The following is a 22882-nucleotide window of genomic DNA, read 5'->3' as shown; positions in this document are numbered from 1 at the left end:
GAAAACGGCCCGAGAAGAGGTGGGTAACAGAAATGAGACAGAGGCCGTGAGTTCTGCACTCTCTCTCCAAGCACTTTCTGAGGGAAAAGGGTGGTTGCTTCCCAACTCCCATAAAGCTCTTGGTAAAAGTCTGTGATTATAGAAGCAGCTCCTTTATGATGAATGGATATAGGAATATTTGAAGTGAGATTAAATCCAAATTGGAAAAGATTTAAGATTTTTTTTTCTGGTGAAATAAATTCACCCTGTTAAGTTTTCCTCTTTGGTTGTATAATGTTATGAATGGTTAAACATAGAGACTTTTTAGTCAGAAGCCTTGAGTTTGAGATAGGCTGTCGAGCTGGGTGACCTTGAACCGGACTACTCTAAGCCTGATACCCATTTTCCCCCTTGGATAAAATAGGCTGCTGATCACAGCACCTAAGGCAGAGAGCTGTTATGGCAAATGCATTGTGAAAAATGCATACTCTGTGCCTAGCACAATGGCACGTTCTCCATGTATGCATTTTATTTATTATAAATTTATTTAAATTGTACATTGTCTCCTTGTTATACTTTTAACAAACTCAGTATTCTTTTACATAAAGGAAATAAACGGCAAGATAGGGTCTTTCTCCATTAGAATTATGTCCAGCTTATCCACAGGAGCTTAGCCCAATGAAGATACGTTTTCTCAACATGAGAAAGAGTGAGCCTGGGAAGTCAGTATGAGGCTGGTGGAGGCAGCAAGGACACAGCCTCCTGACCTCCCGACCTTCCCCTCCCCCACCATCAACGGCTTCCATCGCATAGTTGAAAGGCAGCTGTTCACCTCCAGACAGCCACGGCAGGGAAAGCCCAGGGTCAAAGGCAACGCCTTTTTACAAGACTATATTTTGGGGATTTGAGGGTTGGGGGAGCCAGAACATCTCTGGGAAGGAACTTCTCCCCACGTCTCATCGTCCAGAATTGGGTTTCATGACCAGTCCCTGGCAGTGGCCGAATTGGAAAGATAGATCTGTGTGTGTGACTGGGCACGGTGCCACCCTAAAAAAAAAGCAATTCTGGTGTGTATTAAGTGGTCATCAGTGTCTGCCAGAAACGACATAATTTCCATGCCTGACTTGTATTTTTTAAATTACTTTGTGAGATGGTGATACAGGATTTTGCTACCATGAAGAGAAAAAAAAGTAAGGAAGCTCAAGAGGCCAAATCAGGAATGTTGAAAGTTTGAGGCCAGCCTAGGTTTCATCCAAGCCCTTTTTGAGGTGGGGGAAGCAGGGGAGAAGGAAGAGGAGGAGGCGGAGGGCTAGGAGAGGAAGGAGGAAGAGGAAAAAATAATAAAGGAAGAAAGGAAGGAGGGAAGGAGGGAAGGGAGGGAAGTTTACCCAGAAAAACAGCAACGTGGTTTCATGGTTCTTCTCCAGCTTAACAGATAAGAATCAGCCATGAGCACTTGCTCACTGGGGTCCATCCGCCCAGCACTGAGCAAAAGCTACCATCCAGCTTTCCTGAGATGCTGCTGCAAGGCAGTCTCATTGCTGAGAACCAATTGCACAGAGTCCTGTTTGTTGTTGACTTTGGCACTGACTTATAGCTTGAAGGAGCTTGACTGAGTCCATGGGTCAGCCTGCACTCCCCCAGCCTCTAGCCAGGTTACCCCGGACAGTCACCCACGCTCTCTCCGCATCCTGCTCCTTGTGTGTGAGAACATGGAACTCGATGGCAGCTCAGGTTCTTTGCACCTAGCTGGAAGCAGGATGGAGACTTAGTTACTATGGAAACTGCTCTCAGCCCTGTGTGTTGTGGGGTGTGTGGGGCGGGAGAGGTCTGCACTTTATGCTTTTTTTTCGCCTCACGAAAATGAATGATTTGGTTGCAGATACCCGAGTGCTCTGCTTGTTCTGACCAAGAGAGTTTGATAGAGCTCCCTTCCGGACTTGACCAAAGGGTGTCATTTCCTGGACCATTTTGGAGACATGCTTGACAGTTTGGCTCTCCAGAACCTGGGCGTGCAGTGTCCAGAAGTAGTGACACAGAAGTCTACTTTGCTAAATTTGCTAAGCATTAAAGTTTGAAATGAGACCAAAGATGATCAAAGCTGTGAACTCTTTTATGTCTGACAATCTCCATTCCGTGCTTTTAGTTGCTCACATATTAATCCCCCCCAAAATAATAAACAATTGCTAAATTCTATCTTAGCAGTTCATCTCCACAAGCAAAACTATCCCAATCTGAGAGAACATCCGAACTGATCCTTCAGGAGGAAAGTGGTTGCACTGAGAGCTGTAAGCAATGGCCCCAGGGGACCTGGTGGAGCGGTCGGGACCACCGTGAACTCCACCCCCACCATCTTGTGCAGGGTCACTAGTGCCAAGCGGGAAGGCCACCCCGCCTGCTATCTACATTTGGCTGGTCCCCATGCTGCAAGATAGACCTGAGCTAAAAAGCTAGAGATTGAAAAGTTACCCTAAATTGAAATGGCCCTTAAAAATATAGTACTGGAATGCCAATAAGCACCAAAGAGGTCCAAGACTCAGCTGACTCTTCAGTAGTGCCTCTCAGCGGATGAGGTTTCTAGAAAGTTCATGAGCTACATGGAAGATGACCTGATAGGTAAGGTTTCCGAATCTCACGTGAGTCACATCTCAAAAGCTTTGCAAGCCTTGATGATGAAAGAAAATGGATCCAGATACACAATGTCACCATGGAGACCCCAGTGGCAGGGAGCATCTTCCTCCGTGGTTGGCCAATGTCGTGTCTGTGGATCAGTTATTTATGGGTTGAGGTCATATTTTGGCTAATATATTGCTCACAGCTTTAACCAAATGAAGCTTCCTTTCTCAGCGGTTTTCTCGCCAAAGCTAGGTTGGGAGGTAGTGCTTGGAGAGGCGTATCAGAGAATGTGGGGTCCCTCCTACAATACAGACGAGCGGAAGCCAACCAAGTGCCTTCCTTGGTCTCTTGATTTGAGCTGTGTTTGGGAAAGTTTTGTTTGCTTGTTTATTACCAGACACACCCCAGATGGTAAGGAAGAGCCAGGGGAGCATTCTTGGATAGCAACTAGTTTACTCCAGAGAGAGTTCCCTTTTAGGATGTTCTCATTTGATCTTCCTCTTGATCCTCCTTTGTCCTAACTTGTGACCTGTGATAGGTTCCCATTTCTTCAAGCCTGGAACTATCACAGGTTCACCTCTCTTTTTCAAAAAAAGAGAGGGAGAAAAATCCTAACATCTGTGAATTGTTGGGAAATCTGCATCTGTCCACTTGTAATCTAAGAATGTATATCTAAGCATCTAAGAGCCAGCACTCTCTTAGAAAAGAAATAGCTGCTCTGTTTACCATAGCCTTTACTTTTCACTTTGTATAGTTCATTTGTGTAATAAGACCATGCTCCATCCATCATCTCAGCCTCAGTTTCCTTATATATAAGAAGAGATGTGGTTCAGGCACCCTTTTGAACCAAGGTTTGGGGCAGGCTAGAAACTTAGGCAGTGTGGAAACTATTTTCAACCTTACACAACTGTCAGGGACTCTGGTGAGAGAAGACTTGGAATGAACCCGTCATTTTGTCCTTATGTAAATGGAAGCATTGATGTTCTAACAAGCAGAGTTTGGTTGTGCTTTCTCCAAATTCCACCAGATGGGTGTATTTCGTGGAAAGTTTTGGAGGTATGCTTGATTTGATGGCTTTTATCTTCCCAAGGTTTCATGCATGAAATGAGACTTGCCCCCTTTGATCAGTAGGTATTGAGAAGTATAGTTTCTCATGCTGTGTCTTTGCCAGTTAGACTTCTGCATTATAAGAAAGGAGCCTGGGTTCACTATCAATGGAAAGAGCTGGGAGATTTGTATTGATAGTGTCTGATTCTCCCAGCACTGATCTTCCTCTTCCAGCAGTACCATCGAGGTGAAAGTGCTCCATCTTGTACAACCTGTCTGCTTCACAGAAAGCAATGCCTTAGTTAGAGGTATATAGCTCAGTGGTGGAACTTTACCTAGCATGAACAAGGTCCTGCATTTAATGCCCAGTGCAAAGAGGGAGAGAGGGGGGGAGGGGAAGAGAAGAAGAAGAAGGGAGGAAGCACCATCTAATAGTTTTCATCACTTTCTAAGGCAGTGGAACAAATTGTACTCTTTATGATGCTTCAGCTTCTCAAGTACATGACTAACACTTGAAAGAATTATTAAGAGACTTCTTCATTTTTAATTGTACCTACTTGTTGGGTCTGTGACCCAATTAACTCATTCTTGTGAATGTATTAGAAGACCCTGTACCCTCTTAACCTCTTTTATAATTATTACTCTCACCCTCCTTGGAAGTGCTGTGTTGATTACACACTTAAAAGGAACTACTTTATAATACCCTCTTGATGCTATGTGGTTGCACTGTCCACCACTGGACCAGAGAGTGAAGTCATAGAAGAGTGGTTCTTGTCTTAGAAGGTCTACCTGCATCCCCCTCCCTTTCTCCCTCCTCTCCTCCCCATTGCTCCACCACCTTGCCTTGCAGATTTTAGTCACACATTCCTGCTTTAATACAACTGGCTCTTCTCCCTTAAGGCCCAAAGAGCTGCCTTTTAACAAACACAGACCAATCAATAAATGTGTTTTATCAGTGTTGGGATTGTTGGCAGGTGCCTCACAACAAACATTACTGAAATTTCACCATCATTCCCTTTCTGCCCTTTCCAAATGAACAGTTGTATTTGTTCCTTCTTTCCTCAGATTAGGCTATCTGGCAAGTCTTCATTCAAGTGAGATCGATCCAGTTGGCTCATCCAAATACAGGGGGAGTGTGTGTCTGGGAAGTAGCTTTAGCCAAATGATGTGAAGTTGGGTTCTTTCTGCTGATGTCATCTCTGACCAGTGTGCCTGCTTGGATCTTCAGGAAAGTTCTTCCACCATTTACTTGTTGCCATGTGGAGTTTGGTTCTACAGTAGACCTGGGATTTACAAAGATAGAATTTACTGCTGTAAAGGACAAGATGAGAAGTCAGTGCATTGCCTGTCTTGTTCTTTAAACTGACACTCAAACAAGTGTCCTCATGGAACTGCCCCTTCCCTCTTTGTGGCACTCCATCTGTCACCTATTTCCTAACATTACTGATAAGGACAGTTGCATGACCCACTGCAGTTCATTGAAAAAGAGGTACGGGTCAGATCACCCTAGAGATGACTGTAAGAAAATAAAAATGTTCTAAGATGATAATGTGTATCCTTGTCTACTTAGTTCAATCAAGGCTATGAATTAGTGCAGATAACTCATGGCACTTCATTTTTTTTTTACAGTGTGAGGCTTTGGGGGGAATTCTAGCTGTACTCTCTTGCATAGAAAATTTGATGTGGAGCAGCAGGCATTTTTGTACAACATGGAATGGAAGGAGGGGAGTCATCAAAAAGACCAGAGAAAGTGCTTTCTTTAGCATACTTTATTTTCTATCTGTACCAAGAATCTGCACTTAGAAAAAATTTAACATGCAACTCAAACACTTTCTCGCTCATCAAGTATGGGTAAGTATGTGGTGTAGATGGGTCAGGCTGTGCTGTGACCTGTAGCCATGGAAGAGGATGCTCAGCTGGAGTTGGAATCCCTTTGCCTCCTCAGCTTTCACGAACGATCTTAAGAGAAAGGACATGAATGAAGATGGGCACCAGCCACATTCGGCTTGGGAGCCTCTGCTGTACACCTAGATGGGACCAAGTGACACGGATTCACGACTCAATCGTTTCTCACAGTGCTCTCTTCTTTTTGCACAGAAACGGAAAAGATCGTCCTGGAGGCTGGAAATGGATTGCCATCCTGGAAGTTCAATGACCAGCTCTTTCCCTGTGACGTGTGTGGGAAAGTGTTTGGCCGACAGCAGACGCTGTCTCGACACCTCTCACTGCACACAGGTGAGTTAGGACCGCAGCCACTTCACCTTGGCCCTCTGTCACAAACCTCTGCCCTGGCCGGAAGTGGGGTTTCTCTGAGGGACTTGCCACAGGAAGTGATGGAACTTGTCCCTCCTGACCTTGGCAAGGCCTGCTGCTTGGCCTGTGTACACAAGGCTCAGGAAAAGGCTGTTCTTGTGTATTGAAAGGGTTTGTTGAGTTTGAGTGGGAAAGAATAACACATTTGGACAGATCAGAGTGAAAATCCTTACCCCTATGATTTCCGTCTTAAAGCCTCAGAGAACGGCCTGCATCCCATGGTTCTGTGCTTTTATGCTATTGTAGTGGGAAGGGATGGGGGACCACCTTTGCATAGCAGTTTTTTGCCTTTAGTTCTATGAATGTATAAAGGTTGATTCTAAGGGTTGGAGGAATAACAAGGCAACCAAGTTAACAAGCAGTAAGAAGGAATGAGTGGCATAATTACTAAAAATAAGTGAAGATGAAAAGGGGTGAGGTGAGGCAAAACCAACGCTGAGCGTAACGCAAGAAAAAGTATGTCTAGGGGATATGTGCTATAGCTCAGTGCTAAAGTGTCTCCTTAGTGTGTGGAATTCCTGGGGTTCAATCCCCAACAGCAAACAAATGAAGTGATAAAATCAAGTATTTCAGTTATCATGGGGAAACCCAGACTTTTAAAATACCCAGCTATATCTTATTTATAGGAAGCACACACACCTAGATAGACAGACAGATAGACAGACAGATAGATAGATAGATAGATAGATAGATAGATAGATAGATAGACAGACAGACAGACAGACAGACAGACAGACAGACAGACAGACAGACAAAATAACCAAGGTTGCTTGGTATGGTAGTGTGTATCTACAACCCAGCATTCAGGAGACTGAAGCCAAAGAATCACAAGTTTAAGGCCAGTCTGAGCTCTACAGCAAACCCCCCTCCTCCACCCACAAGCACAAGGTGAACAAAAATTCAAAATAAAAATTTTTACATTGTACAAAATAAAGGAAGCATTAATATGACAAGATTCATTAGGATCTTTTTTATATTTTTAATCTTAAATTCCACTAAAGATAAAATTTAGTCATATACTGAGCCACAAGGAAACCTGTTAATGTATTTTTTTAAGTGGAAGTTTTACAGGCCACATTCTCTTGAGTATAAGTAAGTGAAATTTAAACTGAGGATCAATAAAATACCTGCTTAATTGGACCAATTAAAAGAGGAAAATCAAAATTCAAGCATCAGACATCTAGAAGGAATAAAGAGCGATTCAAGCCTCCAGCCAAAACAGCTATAGCTCTAGTCAGAGGGAAAAAAAGTGAGACTTAAATTAGAAGAGAGAGAGGCAAAAACTAAAGGAACTTGGTACTCATCTTAAGAAACTGGTAAAAACAACCAAAAAAATCTACAAGCTGGTCACTGGTGGCTCACGCCTGTAATCCTAGCTACTCAGGAGGCTGAGATCTGAGGATTACGGTTCAAAGCCAGCCCAGGCACGAAAGTCCGTGAGACATAAACCACTAGAAAACCAGAAGTGGTGCTGTGGCTCAAGCAGTAGAGCACTTGGAGAGTGCAGGGACAGCGCCCAAGCCCAGAGTTCAAGCCCCATAACCAACCAAAAAAACAAAAAATCTACATCAGCAATAAGTAGAAGTAAAGCAAAATCCCTTAAGCCTGAATAAGAAAAGAATAGATGCTGTGGTTCATGCCTGTCCTCCTGAGCTACTCAGGCTCAGGGTTCAAAGTCAGCCTGGACATTAAAGTCCTGGAGACTCCATCTCCAATTAACCAACAGCATGCCAAATTGGAAATGGGACATCGACGATGAGTAAGAAAGTTGAGCAAGAGCTTTAGGCTCTGAGTTCAGGCCCCAGTACTGGCCCAAGGGTAGGGGAAGAGAACAGACAGAAAGAAAATAAAGCAAATACATTTCAAAAGTAGGAAAGAAAAAGGCAAAGGAAGGCTAACTATCAATCCAGATGATACCTTAAATTATCAGAGAATAAGGACAGCTCATGGTGTTTAAAAAAAAAAAAAAGCAGACAAGTTAGATGACAAGCCTTTTCAGCAAAATTGACCCAAGAGACAGGCACAATGAATAAATCAGTTACCAGGGGAAATTTGGAAAGAATCTTTTTAAATGATGGCACAAAACAGGAAGCTCCCAGTTCACTTAAAGAAGTATAATGTTAATATTAAAACTCAAGATCCTCACTTAGGCCAGGCACCAATGGCTACCTAGCTACTCAGGAGACTAAGACTTGGAGCAGTGTGTTCAAAGCTAGCCCAGTCAGAAAGTCCGCAGAACTCCCATTTCCAATGAACCAGCAGAACTGCCAGACTGGAGGTGTGGCTCAAGTGATAAAGCACCAACTAGGAGCAAGAGAGCTGAGCAAACATGAGGTCCTGAGTCTGAGCCTCGGTAACAGCAGATTACTAATATGAATGCAAGCATTCTAAAGAAATGATTCTACTCTGCCTGCTCCTAAGTGTCCTCCCTTTCCTTCCACTCAGCAGGTGCTGGGGACTACCTGTAACAACAGCAATGCTCTATGCTTCACTGTAGAAACACTTGGTTTTTTAAACCATGTTCTTTTCTGTGAAGTCAATCTGGCAGGTATTTTTATAACCCACGCCCAGAAATACCAGGTAGAATTAGAAAAAGAAAATGAGGTTGCTGTTTGCTGCTTCTGCTACCTTAATCTGTTCATTAAAAGTAAAGTCTGCTCCTCCTCCTTGCAATTTTCTTGATTACTCAAATGAATTCAAAATGCAACTCTGGAAGCCATCCGGAAAACGTTAGTCAGTTTTATGAGTGAATTTCCATTAAGAAATTAATTGAATTTTTTTTATTTTATTTATGCAAGATGAAAATTGCCAATTAAATTATTTTATATGAGTCATTTTTCCCCTTTAATTTCATTAGTTTTTATTTCTTCACTGACCCAGACCTGGAGCATAGGGAAAGTGATTGGACCTCACTCTCCAGTTGCTTCTTCTAGTCCTGTTTCAGGACTCACCCACGATGGACATGTAGGGAGACAAAAACACATGCGGACACATAAACATACACACACATAGAAGCACACATATCCAGGCCCATAAACATACACATCCATATACATGTGGATATACATACATATATACATCCACATACACCCATGCACATGTGTGCACACATGAAAACAGACATGAATATGATGCATTGCCTGTATGTATGCACACGTGTGTGCCCTGAGACCTATGTATGTGCATGAGTGCATACACACATGCACAGTACACTGATACACCTGCACATGTGTAAAACAGACATGTGTTACACACACGCATGCACACATACACATACGTTCACACACAATATTCTTTGGCCGCCTGTGAGGCCCACGTTGTGATAAAGAGTGGCTGTGCGTGTCCAGGAGAAAACAGTGGAACAAGAAACGACAGGGAAAAGGGAATGGGAGACCTCCGAGGAGACAGTGAGGAAGCGGGGGCCCGTCCCTGCACATAGTGCTTTCGTCCCTGCCAGGTTGTGTTTGTGCTATATTCAACCATGTATCAATATTTGGTCTGATCACTATTTTAAAAAACGAAACAAAAACAAGTTTCCAGCTCACTGCCAAACCTTGCTTCCAAACCTTGTTCTGGAAATCCGTCCTCCTCTTATGTTTGGAAGCACTAACAGAGGGGTGCAGACCACTAGGTAGACTTAGAGCTGTATATATATATATATATACAAATATATATATATATATATATTTGTAAAAGTACTGTACAGAGGGGTTACAGTTTCATGAGTAAGGTAATGAGTCCAATTTCTAACAAGAATTGTTACCTCCTCCTTTGTTTTTCCCTTTCCTCCCCACCTCCCCAACCCCCGCCCCCTAGCTCAAACTTCTAAACTTCGTTTTCAACGTAGTGTTATGTACATCTCATTGTTACAATGGGTCAACCTGTATCCTTATTTCAGCATTTTGTTATTTCCCTTCTCCTCCCCAAATTAGAAAAATGTATATACAAGATGCAGGGCACCAGAATCAAATACAGTGAAAACAGGGGTTACACCATGGGGAAGGACATACAAAAGAAACAAAAAAAAATCACATGGTACATTATAAATACATTAAAAACATAGCAAGAAAGAAAAAAAACCACTTGTGTCCCTATCTTGGGGGTTCATTTTGCTTTATATCATCTTAAATGGACATATGTACATAGCTTTTGACCTTTTCTGCTTGTCCTAGACATATACTAGTTAATACAAATAAGGGAAACCATGGGACCTATGTTTCTTTGGGCCTGGCTTAATTCACTTAATATAATTTTTTTCCAAGTCTTTCCATTTCCTAACAAATGGGGCAATGTCATTCTTTCTGATGGAGGTATAGAATTCCATTGTGTATATATACCACATTTTCTTGATCCATTCATCTACTGAGGGGCATCTGGGTTGGTTCCATATTGTAGCTATGGTGAGTAATGCTGTGATAAACATAGTTGTGCTGGTAGCTTTAGTATGGTCTTGTTTGTGATCATTTGGGTAAATGCCCAAAAGTGGGATTTCTGTGTGATAGGGGAGCTCTATGTAGAGTCTTTTGAGGAACTTCCATACTGCTTTCCAAAGTAGTTGAATAAGTTTACACTCCCACCAACAATGCAGTAGGGTTCCCTTCTCTCCACATCCCCTCCAGCATCTGTTGTTATTAGAGTTCTTGATTATAGCCATTCTAACTGGGTGAGGTGGAATCTTGATGTTGTCTTGATTTGCATTTCTTTTATAGCTAAAGAAGTTGAGCATTTCTTCTTGTCTATTGGCCATCCTTCTTTCCTCTTCAGAGAAGTTTCTCTTTAAGTCTTTTTAAGTCTTATTAATCAGACTTTGAGGATTTGTTGTTGGGGGATTTAATTTTTTGAGTTCTAAGTATATTTTATATACAAGACCCATTAAACTTAGTTTTTAAATAGTTATCTTTAAGTAGCTGTACAAAGGAGTTGCCATTGGACAACACAATTTACGAATTCGCTGCGTCTTGATTGATGCCACCCTTTCCACACCCTCGCCCCCCTCCTCTCCACCTCTTTCCTCACTTGTCTTCATTGTGTACAATATGCATTGAATTCTTCCCTGCATCTCCCTCCCCTCCCCCATCTCCATTTGTCTACCCCTCTCCCCTTACCCCCACCGCACCCCTTTCAAAAATCAAAAAAGAAAAAAAAACAGTCAACCTTGCCAGGAAACGAGTACTTCTTTTATTTTTGAGAGCAATGTCGGTGTTTTTTTTTTTTTTCCCTGTTCCCTCTCCCCTAGAGGAAAGAAAATACAAATGTCACCTGTGCCCCTATGCTGCTAAGTGCCGTGCGAACCTGAACCAGCACCTGACCGTCCACTCGGTGAAGCTGGTCAGCACCGATGCCGAGGACATTGTCAGTGCCGTCACCTCAGAAGGTGGGGATGGGAAGAAACACCCGTATTATTACAGGTAAGTAGAGCTGGGGCCAGTGTCCTTGTGTGAACCCCCCTTCCCCTCTGCTACTGCCGTATGGCACAGAGCCCCTTTCCTCAATCATTGCTGGCCCTCGTTTCGGGCTTAGATTGAACTCTGCACCTACACCAGCTCTGCCTTGGCTCCAGTGCCTGAGGTAGAAAAATTGAAGGAGAAATTGTTATGGAGGCCACACTGTGCAGTCAACCACCAAAGAATAACTAGACTCTGGGTTTGCTTAGCTGGTCGGTTGGTTCGGTTCACACTTGTCATCCTAGCTACTCAGTAGGCTGAGATCTGAGGACCACGGTTAGAAGTCAGCCTGGGACAGCAACAGTCCATGAGACTTATCTCTAATTAATTTTTAAAAATCCAAAAGTGGAGTTGTAGCTCAAGGGTTAAGAGCCTCAGCCTTGAGCACAAACACTAAGGGACAGCGTTCGGGCCCTGAGTTCAAGCCCCAGTACTGGCACATACACACACACACACACACACACACACACACACACACACACACACACACACACACACACACACACACACACTAAGAAAAATGAGGAAAACAAAATCCGAAAACTCGGCACACACACACACACACACACACACACACACACACACACACACAAATGAGGAAAACAAAATCCGAAAACTCGGCACATACACACACACACACAGAAAAATGAGGAAAACAAAATCCGAAAACTCGGCACATACACACACACACACACACACACACACACACAGAAAAATGAGGAAAACAAAATCCGAAAACTGGGCACATACACACACACACACACACACACACACACACACACACACACACACACACACACACACACACACACACACACACACACAGAGTGTAAGAAAAATGAGGAAAACAAAATCCGAAAACTCCATGGAAAGAGCTCAGAAGGTGTTACCTACTGTTCCTTGATTGCTCTGAACCTTAAGTCAGTATTCCCATTTCATCCTTCATAATCAACCTTTAATCAACCTTTATTTTGATCACTTTGAGGCCCCAAGTTCCAGGTTCTGCCAAATCTTAGCCATAGAGATACTGGTAGATAGGAGCTTCTCCAAGGTGTCTCAGTGCATGAGTTAACAGGGCTGTGTCTGGCGTGGCGTGGCACCGGACAACCTCTGTGCTTTCCTGAGGCAGAGGGAGACACTCCAGCGGGGACCACTGGACCAGCACTAAGTACTTGGCAAGGCCCCATCCCTTTGCCCAGAGGAATCAGGCTATGTGCAGCATCTGGAATCTGTACTTTTTAATTAACTTGATGATGATTAGCATTCTTGCGGCATGTATGGAATTGCTGCATTATGCTGGCACCTCATCTCTTTGGCATGGTCACCACTCGAGCGGCATTCCACAGGATGGGAGAATTTTCTAATGCAATGCCCTTGGGTGGCGAGGAAATGAAATGCATGTGAACGCTCCGGTTTCCTTGGTTGTAGCACAGTCTTACCTGTAAGAGTCTCACTCTTCCCTTCCCCGCCCCCTTGCTGCTTTTTGCATAGCTGTCACGTATGTGGATTTGAGACTGAGCTCAATGTCCAGTTTGTCAGCCACATGTCGCTCCACGTGGACAAGGAACAGTGGATGTTCTCCATCTGCTGCACAGCCTGCGACTTCGTCACCATGGAGGAGGCAGACATCAAGGCCCACATTGGCTCCAAGCACACAGGTGACCCCCGTTCTGTACCTGTTGGACTTTTCTTTTTCCCCTTTCAGTTCTGAGGCTCTGACTCAGGGCCTTATGTTTGCAAGGTGGGTACTCTCCTCTGAAAGCCGTGTCTCTAGACCCTTTTGGCACTGGCTAGTGTGCATTGCATGAGGTAAGGTCTCATTGGCTGCCTGGTCTGGTCCAGGCCTGTGATCCTCCTCCTTGTGCTTTCCCTGGGCCTGGGCCACCACATCCAGCCATTGGTGGAGATGGCATCTCTGAAAACTTGATGCCCAGACTGGTCTCAAATCACCCTCTGCTGGGATTACAGGCTTGGACCACTGGACCAAACCTTCTCCATCTCTTGCACCATTGGAAGTCAACCACTTAGCAAAAGTTTTGTCACTACCATAAGAAAGACCTTGACATGTCCTTCCATAGAAGGGAGGGCTTTCCTTGAGCCCATGACCGAGTCTCCTGTTCTGGAGTCACAATACCGTGACCTGGCTTAGTGTGGGCCCCGCTGACCTGAATCCAAGTGTGCTGTTGAGAGCGCAGCTGAGCTGCAGGCCTGGTCCTTGTCTGCTTCCTTTTCTCACCAGCATGCATTACCACTGCTAACGTTTTTCTCTGCCTGGGGCTTGTGTCTTCACAGGCTCAGCAGCCCTCTGAGGTGAATGCTGTAGTGATCACACGTGGAGAAACAGAAACTAGACTGAAAGTGGTCAGAACAAACAGGGTGTAATAGATTTGGTTCCATAGCCTGCTCACTGCTCAGATAGCCAGCCCTACAAAATGCATGGCCAGAGCCTTGAACCTTTCTGCTGTGCTGTGCTGTGCTGTGGTACTGCACACCTAATTCCACAGGCTGTTTCCTTCTCTGGAACCTGTGGTCCCGATGCTCTCCGTGATGAGGCACGGCAGGCAGCTCTGTCCAGAGGCAGAAGAAAAGAATCTAGACTTGGCCAGCACTTGCCTTCTGCTCGAGCCTCGTGCCATCCTGGTTAACTTCTTCTATTTAATGATGTTCACATTTTGACTTCACTGTGCAAGCTAGGGTACAAATGACACAGGCCTGGAGTTGTTAAGTGAGAGTGAGGATGACCCCCACTTCACGCCACATTTGTGGTGCTTACACATTAAGAGCTGATGTTGCTCACTGCCAGCCCTGGGTGTTGGGTCAGCCCCTTCCATTGCCAGCTCTAGAAGAATCTGGGAGGGGAAATTTCCATGACAGTAGTGCTGACGAGGTGAACGGCGGAGAAGGATTTCTGTGCATCTCCGACCGAGCTCATTGGTGCCAACGTCAATACAGGCTTGTTTCTGTCCGTAAATTGAGCAGCTATGACTTGGGGGTCTGCAGAGAGTCGTTATGCTGAGTGAGAAGGTGCCATTTTTACAGTCGGTTGTCTGACTGTAACCACATTAGCGTCATGCGCAGTAGGTGAGCTGGGAAACCCAGGTTGAAGGCAAATTAAATTCAGCATTTCTGAAGTGGCTAACGGAGGGAAAGGCCGACCTTCCTCGCCTCCCTTGTTTTCACTGGCTTTGTACATTCTCTCTCTCTCCCTCCCTGTCCCCCTCCCTCCTTCCCTCTCACTGTCTCTCTCTCCTTCCCCCTCTCTTCTGTTAAATCCTCAGTTTTCTAGCCCTCTTCACCCCAAATATTCCTGACTTTTTGTCCCATCCCATTGGACAGCCTTCTCCCTAACCATCCTATCTTAAGAAGCCGTAGAAATGTCTAGAAAGAAGCTGGAGTTAGCACCATTTTCACCAATGGAAACTACATGTTTACAACTAACTTCTGCGACCTCTCTTCCTAATTAGCTGGGACACACTGCCAGTGTCTCGCTCCCCTCTGAGTGAGACTTCATGGACAGCGACAAATATTCTCATTTGTTAGTTCTGAAAGCCAAGAGTGACACGCATTAAAGAGTTTCTTTTGTGATTCAGTAGAAACTCTTAATGCTATGACCATTAGAATAAGATGGAAAACATTTTTACAAGCCTACAGACTTTTTACATTTTTTAAAATTTAAGGTGATACAAGGTGTAAGGTGATGTACAGAGGGATTACAGTTATATAAGCCAGGTAAAGAGCGCATTTCTTTTTGGACAATGTTCACCCCTTCCCTTGCTTTCTCCTAGTTTTTCCCTCCCATCGCAAGTTGTATAGTTTATTATATAGTTCATGAGTATCATTGTTGCATTTGTTCACCCTTTGTCCCTCCATTTTTTTGTGCCCTTCAATGGACAAATAAGACAAAAAGAAAAAACACAAACAACAAAGAAAAAAAACCCTCTTGTTTCCATTTCCCAGAGTTCATTTCAATAAATATTATTTTGCATGATCAGATGCACATAGGCTGTGGACCTTTGCGTTCTTCTGAGAGTGTCCTCGTCTGGTCTCACTGTGTGTGAATGCCTAGCATCCTGTATAAATAGGGCCAGAAGTCAATGCTTTGGGCTTTGATATCAGACAGCTTCTGTCATTATGACTCAGCTTTGCCATTGGTACTTGGAAACAAGTGTGGCCTAAAACTTCATTTATGAAAACAGGAAGCTTGTCTGGGCATGGGGCTACAGTTTGCTGACCACTGTATCCAAATTAATAGTTTCACAGTGGAAGTTTCCTATGTTTAGCACTGTTTTGAGGTGTTTGAATAACACAGAATCTACCACTTAAACCTGTACATGAATGAGCTGTATTAATGTAAAAATATTATATAAAGCAATATATTACAATACATAGACCTAGAATAGGAAGCCTGTCTTATGTCATTGCTTATCCAGTGCCTTAGTCTGTACAGTGTGAGGAACAAATGTTCGCTCACTGAGTAGGTGTAATGTATGTGGCCAAGCTCCCCTACATACCTGTGCTTGATGAATAGGAAGATAACTCACACTCCTCAGGCCTTGCTTAGTCCAGTTGACTTATTTATGTAATCTGTGTGGACGATGTTACTTGGTATGGAGGAACACACACTTGGGTTCTAGCTCTGGGTTGTACGTCAGGTTCCATGAAAATAGCATTGTAGTGTAGGAACATGACACAGGGAGTATGATTAATTCATAAATATTTTCATGAATTTTTGAGCACTGTCTGCATGTAAAACAACATAGGAAACAGTATGTCATATTTTATGAATGGTATATATATATATATATATATATATATGTATTAAGCTTTATATTAGGATGATAGGGCTTAATCTCTTCTGTAATGTCATAATGCAACTAGACATTGCTTTTCCTGCTTTGTGTATAAAAACTCAGCTCCAACTCCCAGAAGAACAAGATGAGACAAATGCTACTATCATCCCCACTTTACAGACGTGATTACTGGCACAGTCAAGTGCCTCGTTTGGAGTTATGAAGGGGACATCCTATCCAAAAGGCAAAAAGGACATGGCTCAAGTGATAGAGCATTTGCCCAGCAAGCATGAGACCCTCAGTTCAACCCAGGTTCTGGGTGGTAGGAAGACTTCAGCTGGCTACCTAAGTGCACTGGTGTCCTTCTCCAAGGATCCTGTGGTACCTTGGATTTAGGTAGCCCTGGCACCCTGCAATCACTGCAGAAGCGGATGAGAACTGAAAGCGAGGGAGGCTGTTTGAACTGGGAGCTGGCAAATCAAGCAAGTTGGGTCATACTCCTAAGTTGTGTCATACTCAGAGTGATTGATGTGGCATCGTGAATCTTCATAAATTTATCAATTTAGGCAATTCTTCTCAATGTCTTCTCTTAAGCCTCAGGACATTTAAATCTTTGTTTAATAGTAGTAAGATGAACTTAATCCCAAAAATGTGAAGACTCTCCTATAACAAGCTGTTCAAAAGCTCAGGCTTAGAAGATGGATTTGGAAGAGTAATACCAGCAAACAAGGGACCCCTTCTATTTGTGTACAGAATGTGGCTTGGCTGGTTAAATGTTTAGACAAGGGACTGGCAATGGTGGTAGTAGCTTTCACAAAGCTTCACTGTGCCAAGGGAAGGCTGTGTATTCTGAAGGCATACCATCTTTCCTCATGGTCAGTGACTCAAGTCACACACTGCCTGTCTAGGAGTCATGTCTAGTTCTGATAGGAATGAGATTTTTTAAAACACTGTGAACTGAAATATGAGTTGTCTGCAGTCAACCCTAAGTATAATTCTCACAGGAATAGGATTCTCTCCCTCTCTACTCTTCCCTTCCCTCTCTCCTTTTCCCCTTTCCTCTCTTTCTCTTTTCCTCCTTCCCCCCCTCTCCCCCAAGGCCTTTCTAAGCACATGCTTATCACTGAGCTATATCCCTGGCCCCACTTTCTTTTTAAATACTTTCTTTAATTGAATAAGTAATATATGGTTAGCCCAGAAAAATTTAAAGACCAAATAAAATGATCATCACACTAATAACTTTAGGTTCTAGTCATAATCCACCATTGCAGCTTTTTTTCTTACATTTATGCCTAGACATAAACTTATATTTTATTTTTAATCTAATAGAACAAGGTCCCAGAATTTATAGTCACTATGTTGTTTAATGGACTGGTAAGGAGGGAACCAGAAAGCAGTCTTCCATGTTTTCTGCCCTACTCTAAACTGTGGACTTGTACTAAAGCTATAAAACTATGAATTGAAATCTTAACAATTCCAATTTCCCTAGGCCAGTTTAACTCTCCAGTTATTTTGGCATTTATATTATGCAGGTTTTGCTTGTTTGGGTGGTACCAGTGATTGAACCAGGGCCTCATACCTGCTAAGCACTCTTACTATTTGAGCCATGCCTCCAGCTCCTTTTGCCCTGGATATTTTCAAAATAGGGTCTCCTTCTGTGCTAGAGCCAGGCTGAGCCTGTACCTGTGCCCACCACACCCGGCCTATCTGGGATAATAGGCCATACCACCATCCTAGCCTTTGGTTGAGATGGAATCGCCTGAACTTTTTTCCCTGCCTGGCCTCAAACCATAATCTCCCAATTTCTCCTGCCCAAGTCACTGATATTATAGGCTTCATACTCAGCTCCCTATAACGGCCATTTATAATTTTTCCCATGTAGCCTCAAGGGGTTCTACCACTTAACACACCAATCAGAACTCAACCATAGTAAGCTTCCATTTCTCACATTAGCCTTCATGTTATTGTGGTCAAGTTTCAGCTTATTGCATTTACTATGAAGCTTACAATGCATTGGTGTTATTTTTGCTTAAAAAAATTACTTTTATTACCCCTCTAGAGACATTTCAGTAAGAAAAAACACAAACTTACTATTTCATTCTGTTGTGTAGACTCGTTTATTTGTTGTCATTTTCCTTCTGCCTCAAGGACTTATTTTCAACGTTTCTTTGAATGCAAGTCTTCTGGTGACTAGTTCTTTCTTATTTTTTAATGCCACCTTTTTGAAGAGTCCCTTCATCTTGGGAATATGTTTGGAACTTCAAGTTGACAAGCTTTTAGTTCTTTACAAATGGTGTCCCACTGTCTTCTCCCTTGCATTGTTCCTAATGAGAAATCTGCTGTCTTCCTTACTTTTTGTTCTTCCACATATAACATAGCTTTGTATCTTTGCTTGCTTTTAGGACTTTTTTCCCCCCTTTTAGTTTTTTATTTTGTGTTTGTCTTTCTGAGTTTATTTTTTTTCTTTTTAGTTATTATAAAGGCAGCATACAGAGGGGTTACCGTTACATAAGTCAGGTGAAAAGTACATTTCTTTTTGGACATCACCCCTTCCCTTGCTCTCGGTCAGTTTTTCCCTCCCACCCTCACCTACAACTTATATAGTTCATTTTCCACATAGTTCACATTTCCACATAGTTTCCACATTTGTTCACTCTTTCTTTTCTGGGGTATTGTTGTTTGTTGTTTTCTGAGATGAACCTTACTATGTAGCGAAGCCTGACCTCAAACTCTCCCTTCTCCCGCCTCAGCTTCAGAGTACTGGGATTGCAGGTGTACACTACCTCACCCAGCTCAAGGGTTTGTTTTTTTTTAAACCATTTTTGAGCAATTTAATGACAATTATCTTTGGTACAGAGTTCTTTGTTTTTTTTATTATTGGGGTTTATTGAGCTCCTTAGATCTTGGAGCTATTTTTTTTTCCTCAAATTTAGAATGTCTTTGTCATTTCAAGTGTTTTATTATACCCTGTTTACCACATGAGAGGTTCCATTTAAACTTGTATTAAGCTTCCTGAATCACTGAACCATTCAAAGGTTCTCTGTTCATTTGGAGGAATTGTTTTGTTTCCTTTCAGATCTTTCCTGTCTTTGGGTTCACTAGTCTTTTCTTCAACTGTGTCTAATCTGCTCAGCCCATCAGTGTGGTTTTTCAATCCTAACATTGTGATTTTCTTCTGAAGAAAATGATGTCCTCCATATCTCTTAATTCTTTGAATTTATAATGCCCTTTCACAGGTTGTAGTAATTGTGCCAATGATAGGTCAGTTTTGATTGATTTTTTTTCTTCTTCCTAATTTGAGTTGTGTTGTTTCTTTGCATGCCTGATAATCTTCGTTCCAATACTAGGAATCATTTTACCATGTTGGGTATTTTGTACCTGATATTCCTATAAGTATTATTGACCTTTTTCTAGGATACAGTTAATTACATAGAAATTTTGATCCTTTTGGGGTCTTTCTTTTATGCCTTGCTAAGCAGATCTGGATCATCAGGCATTGATCTATCTAGGGCTAAGTATTAGCCATTACTGAAAGCTATTCCTCAGTTTTCTACCTAATGCCCTGTGAGCTATGTATTTTCTGACCTGCTTAACAGAAACAAGCCCTCTGTCCAACCCTATGTGTGCAACAGGCACTGTCCTCACTGTTTTTTATTTTTATTTGTTTTAATCTTATGCACACATTGCTCTCATGCATGCTCTTCTGAGGACTCCAGGAGGACCCTCTGTTTTCAGGCCTTCTTTGTGCTGCTGGCTGCTCTTACTCCTTTATCTTCAATGTCAGCTTGTGGGTCTCCCCAGATTCTCAGCTCTTTCTCCTCAGTCAGGGAGTCCCCTCTCCTCTTTGTTCCCTGCAACCTGGAATGTAAGTTTCTCAGGACAGGAAGCTTCATAGCCAAGGGCTTGCCTCTGGTATCTAGTCTCTCAGGGGCCACTCTTCAGCATTGTATCCAATGTAGTACACACTATTGTTTGACATACTTTTAACTATTCATTTTGTTTCGATCGCAAAGTGAGATCTAGATTTTAATGGCCTGTTGTATATGGTTGGCTTTGAGGGAAAATCTCAGGTGCTTGATGATCATGGGTACTGAGTCATACCTACTCCATCCTCTTCGGCACATTGAATAGCCACGTGACCTAGGCTAGGTTTACCCCTCTGTGCCTCTATTCCCTCAATCTGCAAACTTAAAAACCCTCCTATGGTACCTATGTGTGCATAGGAGATATTCTGGTACTGAAGATTGCTTTCTAGGCCACAGCCATATTAAGCATGTGCCCTAAGCCACCCCCCACTCCTAGGATTTTTGAGAAGATGAAATGAGACAGAAAATTTGAAGCATAACATAGTTCCTGGACATGTTCTGTACAGCTGACCTATTGTTGACATTGCATTTTAAATACTTTAAGACCTCAGTAAACCCTTGTTAAATGGGCGAATACCTGACCTTGGTCCTAAGTATCACCCATGCCCTCTATGCAGGTTCACTAGAACCTGAGGCCCACCCCCAGTGGGCACTCAGAGAGCTGTCAGCACTGGACAGTGCCTCGGGAATAGTGATGCACTCAAGACCCACTCCCCATCCTCAACTGCTGTCATTTTGGTCTTTTTTTATTTATTTTTATTATTTTTTATTGTGAAAATACTGTACAGAGGGGTTACAATTACATGGGCAAGATAGTGAGTACATTTCGTATCAAGCATTGTAGCCTCCTCCTTTGTTTACCCATCCCATCCTTTCCCAGCCTCCCCCCACCCCCCCACCCAATCCTCCCTCCCCCCACTGCTGTCATTTTGATAGCAACTAACAGGCATGGTGGTTGTCGTTTCTCAGGGGAAGACAGGAAGACCCCCAGCGAATCAAACAGCCCTTCCTCGTCTTCCCTCTCAGCGCTGAGTGATTCTGCCAACAGCAAAGACGACTCCGATGGCTCCCAGAAAAACAAGGGTGGGAACAACTTGCTGGTCATCTCTGTTGTGCCTGGGAGCCAACCCCCACTGAATAGTGAGGAAAAGCCAGAGAAAGGTAAGGGAGGAGCCAGACATGGCCTGCTTAGTCCTGCCCACTCTTGGATGACCCCGTCTTGAGAGGAAGCCCTGGAGAGGAGCCATGCCAGAAAGTAGATGTTAGGATCAGGTTATAGGGTAATGTGCACTACTAGAAATTTGCATTTTATTTCAGCTTGATTTACATCCAAATACAGGGTGGAAGGATGGGCGGGTGACAATGTATGTTTTAATTCCTTTTAGTACAAGAGATTCGAGACACAGTGTCCAGAGGGGCCAGAGACTTGAGGGAAGTTAGGCCCACCTTTCCTGTCCCCCTACCCCCACGCACCTCTACACCCCGCTTCGGTCCTTTCAGGGTTCGAATGCGTTTTTTGCAACTTTGTCTGCAAGACGAAGAATATGTTTGAGCGCCATCTTCAGATACACCTCATCACCCGGATGTTTGAGTGTGACGTGTGCCACAAGTTCATGAAGACCCCTGAGCAGCTGTTGGAACATAAGAAATGCCACACTGTCCCCACTGGTGGGCTCAAGTAAGGAAAGCAAGTACAGAACCTTTTACTGCGTTGTTATTAAAACCCCCTGTCCCTGCCCCTGCCCCACCTCTCCCTTGAAGTATTTGGGGATCCTGGAGAAGGGGGAGGTTGGTCTGAGGGGAGTGAGTCAGGAACTTCCACTACCATTATCTGGATTGAGGCAAGCCTGTCTCCCAGGGGAGCTCAGCAGATATGAGCAGGAGAAGCCATGTGACACTGTACCTTAGGGTTCAAGCCAAGGAGGAGACATAAATCAGAATAGCATACAAGACTACGCTCATCCCTCCTCCGCTGTTCAAGTTTAGTTCAGACTTGATGGGAGTAGACTTGGGTTAGGCATCCATCTTTACCCCCTCACTGCAGCTTCACATGTTTGGTTTTTTTTCCCAATGACAACCTGCCAATAATTAACAATTATGTGAGCATCACAACCACCTCACCACACTCCCCAAATTGGAACCTACCAGGCTGACCAGGCAAGAGGCCACGGTGTACATGCAAACATCACGGGCTTCGTAGCTTCCTGCCTTTGCGGAAAGATCTAGCTAGACCAAGAATGTCATCCTTAACCAATATTTGCAAGCAGCCCTCTGGCCTCACATGAGACCAGTCAGTTATTATCAAACACACTATGTGTCTAGCTTGATAATAGGTGCTAAAGGACACACGAGGAATAAAATATAATTTCCACCCTCAGGAAATTTATGTCTCCGCACTACTCAGATTGAATCTTCCCAGCAGTTCTGCAGTCAAAAACCCCCTGTTCACAAGGCATTTAGGGTTCAGGGAAGAGAAAGGATGCACAGGTGGACACGGAAAGACACAATACCAAGGCATAATTATTAACTTTTAGCTGAAATGTTACAGAGGTAAAAGAATAAAAAAATGTGTTTGGCTTCATACAAGGGGGAAAGAACTTGGTTTTGTTGTTTTTTTACATTTTTATCATTGAAATTCATAACCTTCCAGAAGTAGGATACCCCACCCACCCACCCACCCCCAACCCCACCCCCGTCCCTGGGTAAGGAAGGAAGACCCTGAAGTCAAGCATGGGGGGGGGGGTGCAGGGTTGGCTGCGCAGGCAGTCTTCTCAAACAGAAGAATAGGACCAGCACCCACTGTGGATCCCATTTCAGCTCCCTCTTG

The 22882-nt window shown here is 43.5% G+C and overlaps 1 protein-coding gene across 4 annotated transcripts in view; it reads left to right on the top strand.

The window, feature by feature from the left end:
• Positions 1 to 22882, top strand: part of Znf827 (zinc finger protein 827) — a 152312-nt gene that overhangs the window by 125836 nt on the left and 3594 nt on the right. For 2 of the 4 annotated variants that reach the window (XM_070022155.1, XM_070022156.1), the window contains exons 9-13: positions 5740 to 5877; positions 11192 to 11363; positions 12891 to 13057; positions 21025 to 21216; positions 21556 to 21733. In XM_070022155.1, coding sequence (XP_069878256.1) covers positions 5740 to 5877; positions 11192 to 11363; positions 12891 to 13057; positions 21025 to 21216; positions 21556 to 21733 — 847 coding nt within the window. Of the gene's footprint in view, positions 1 to 5739; positions 5878 to 11191; positions 11364 to 12890; positions 13058 to 21024; positions 21217 to 21555; positions 21747 to 22882 lie in introns of all 4 variants that reach the window. The other 2 variants (XM_070022157.1, XM_070022158.1) reach the window with 2 other exon arrangements.

The sequence above is a fragment of the Dipodomys merriami genome, unplaced genomic scaffold (genome assembly GCF_024711535.1).
Source record: "Dipodomys merriami isolate MVZ:Mamm:240054 unplaced genomic scaffold, mDipMer1.0.p SCAF_15, whole genome shotgun sequence".
Classification (NCBI taxonomy): Eukaryota; Metazoa; Chordata; class Mammalia; order Rodentia; family Heteromyidae; genus Dipodomys; species Dipodomys merriami.
Note: the sequence above shows the minus strand (reverse complement) of the source record. Positions and strands in the feature narration are given on the sequence as shown.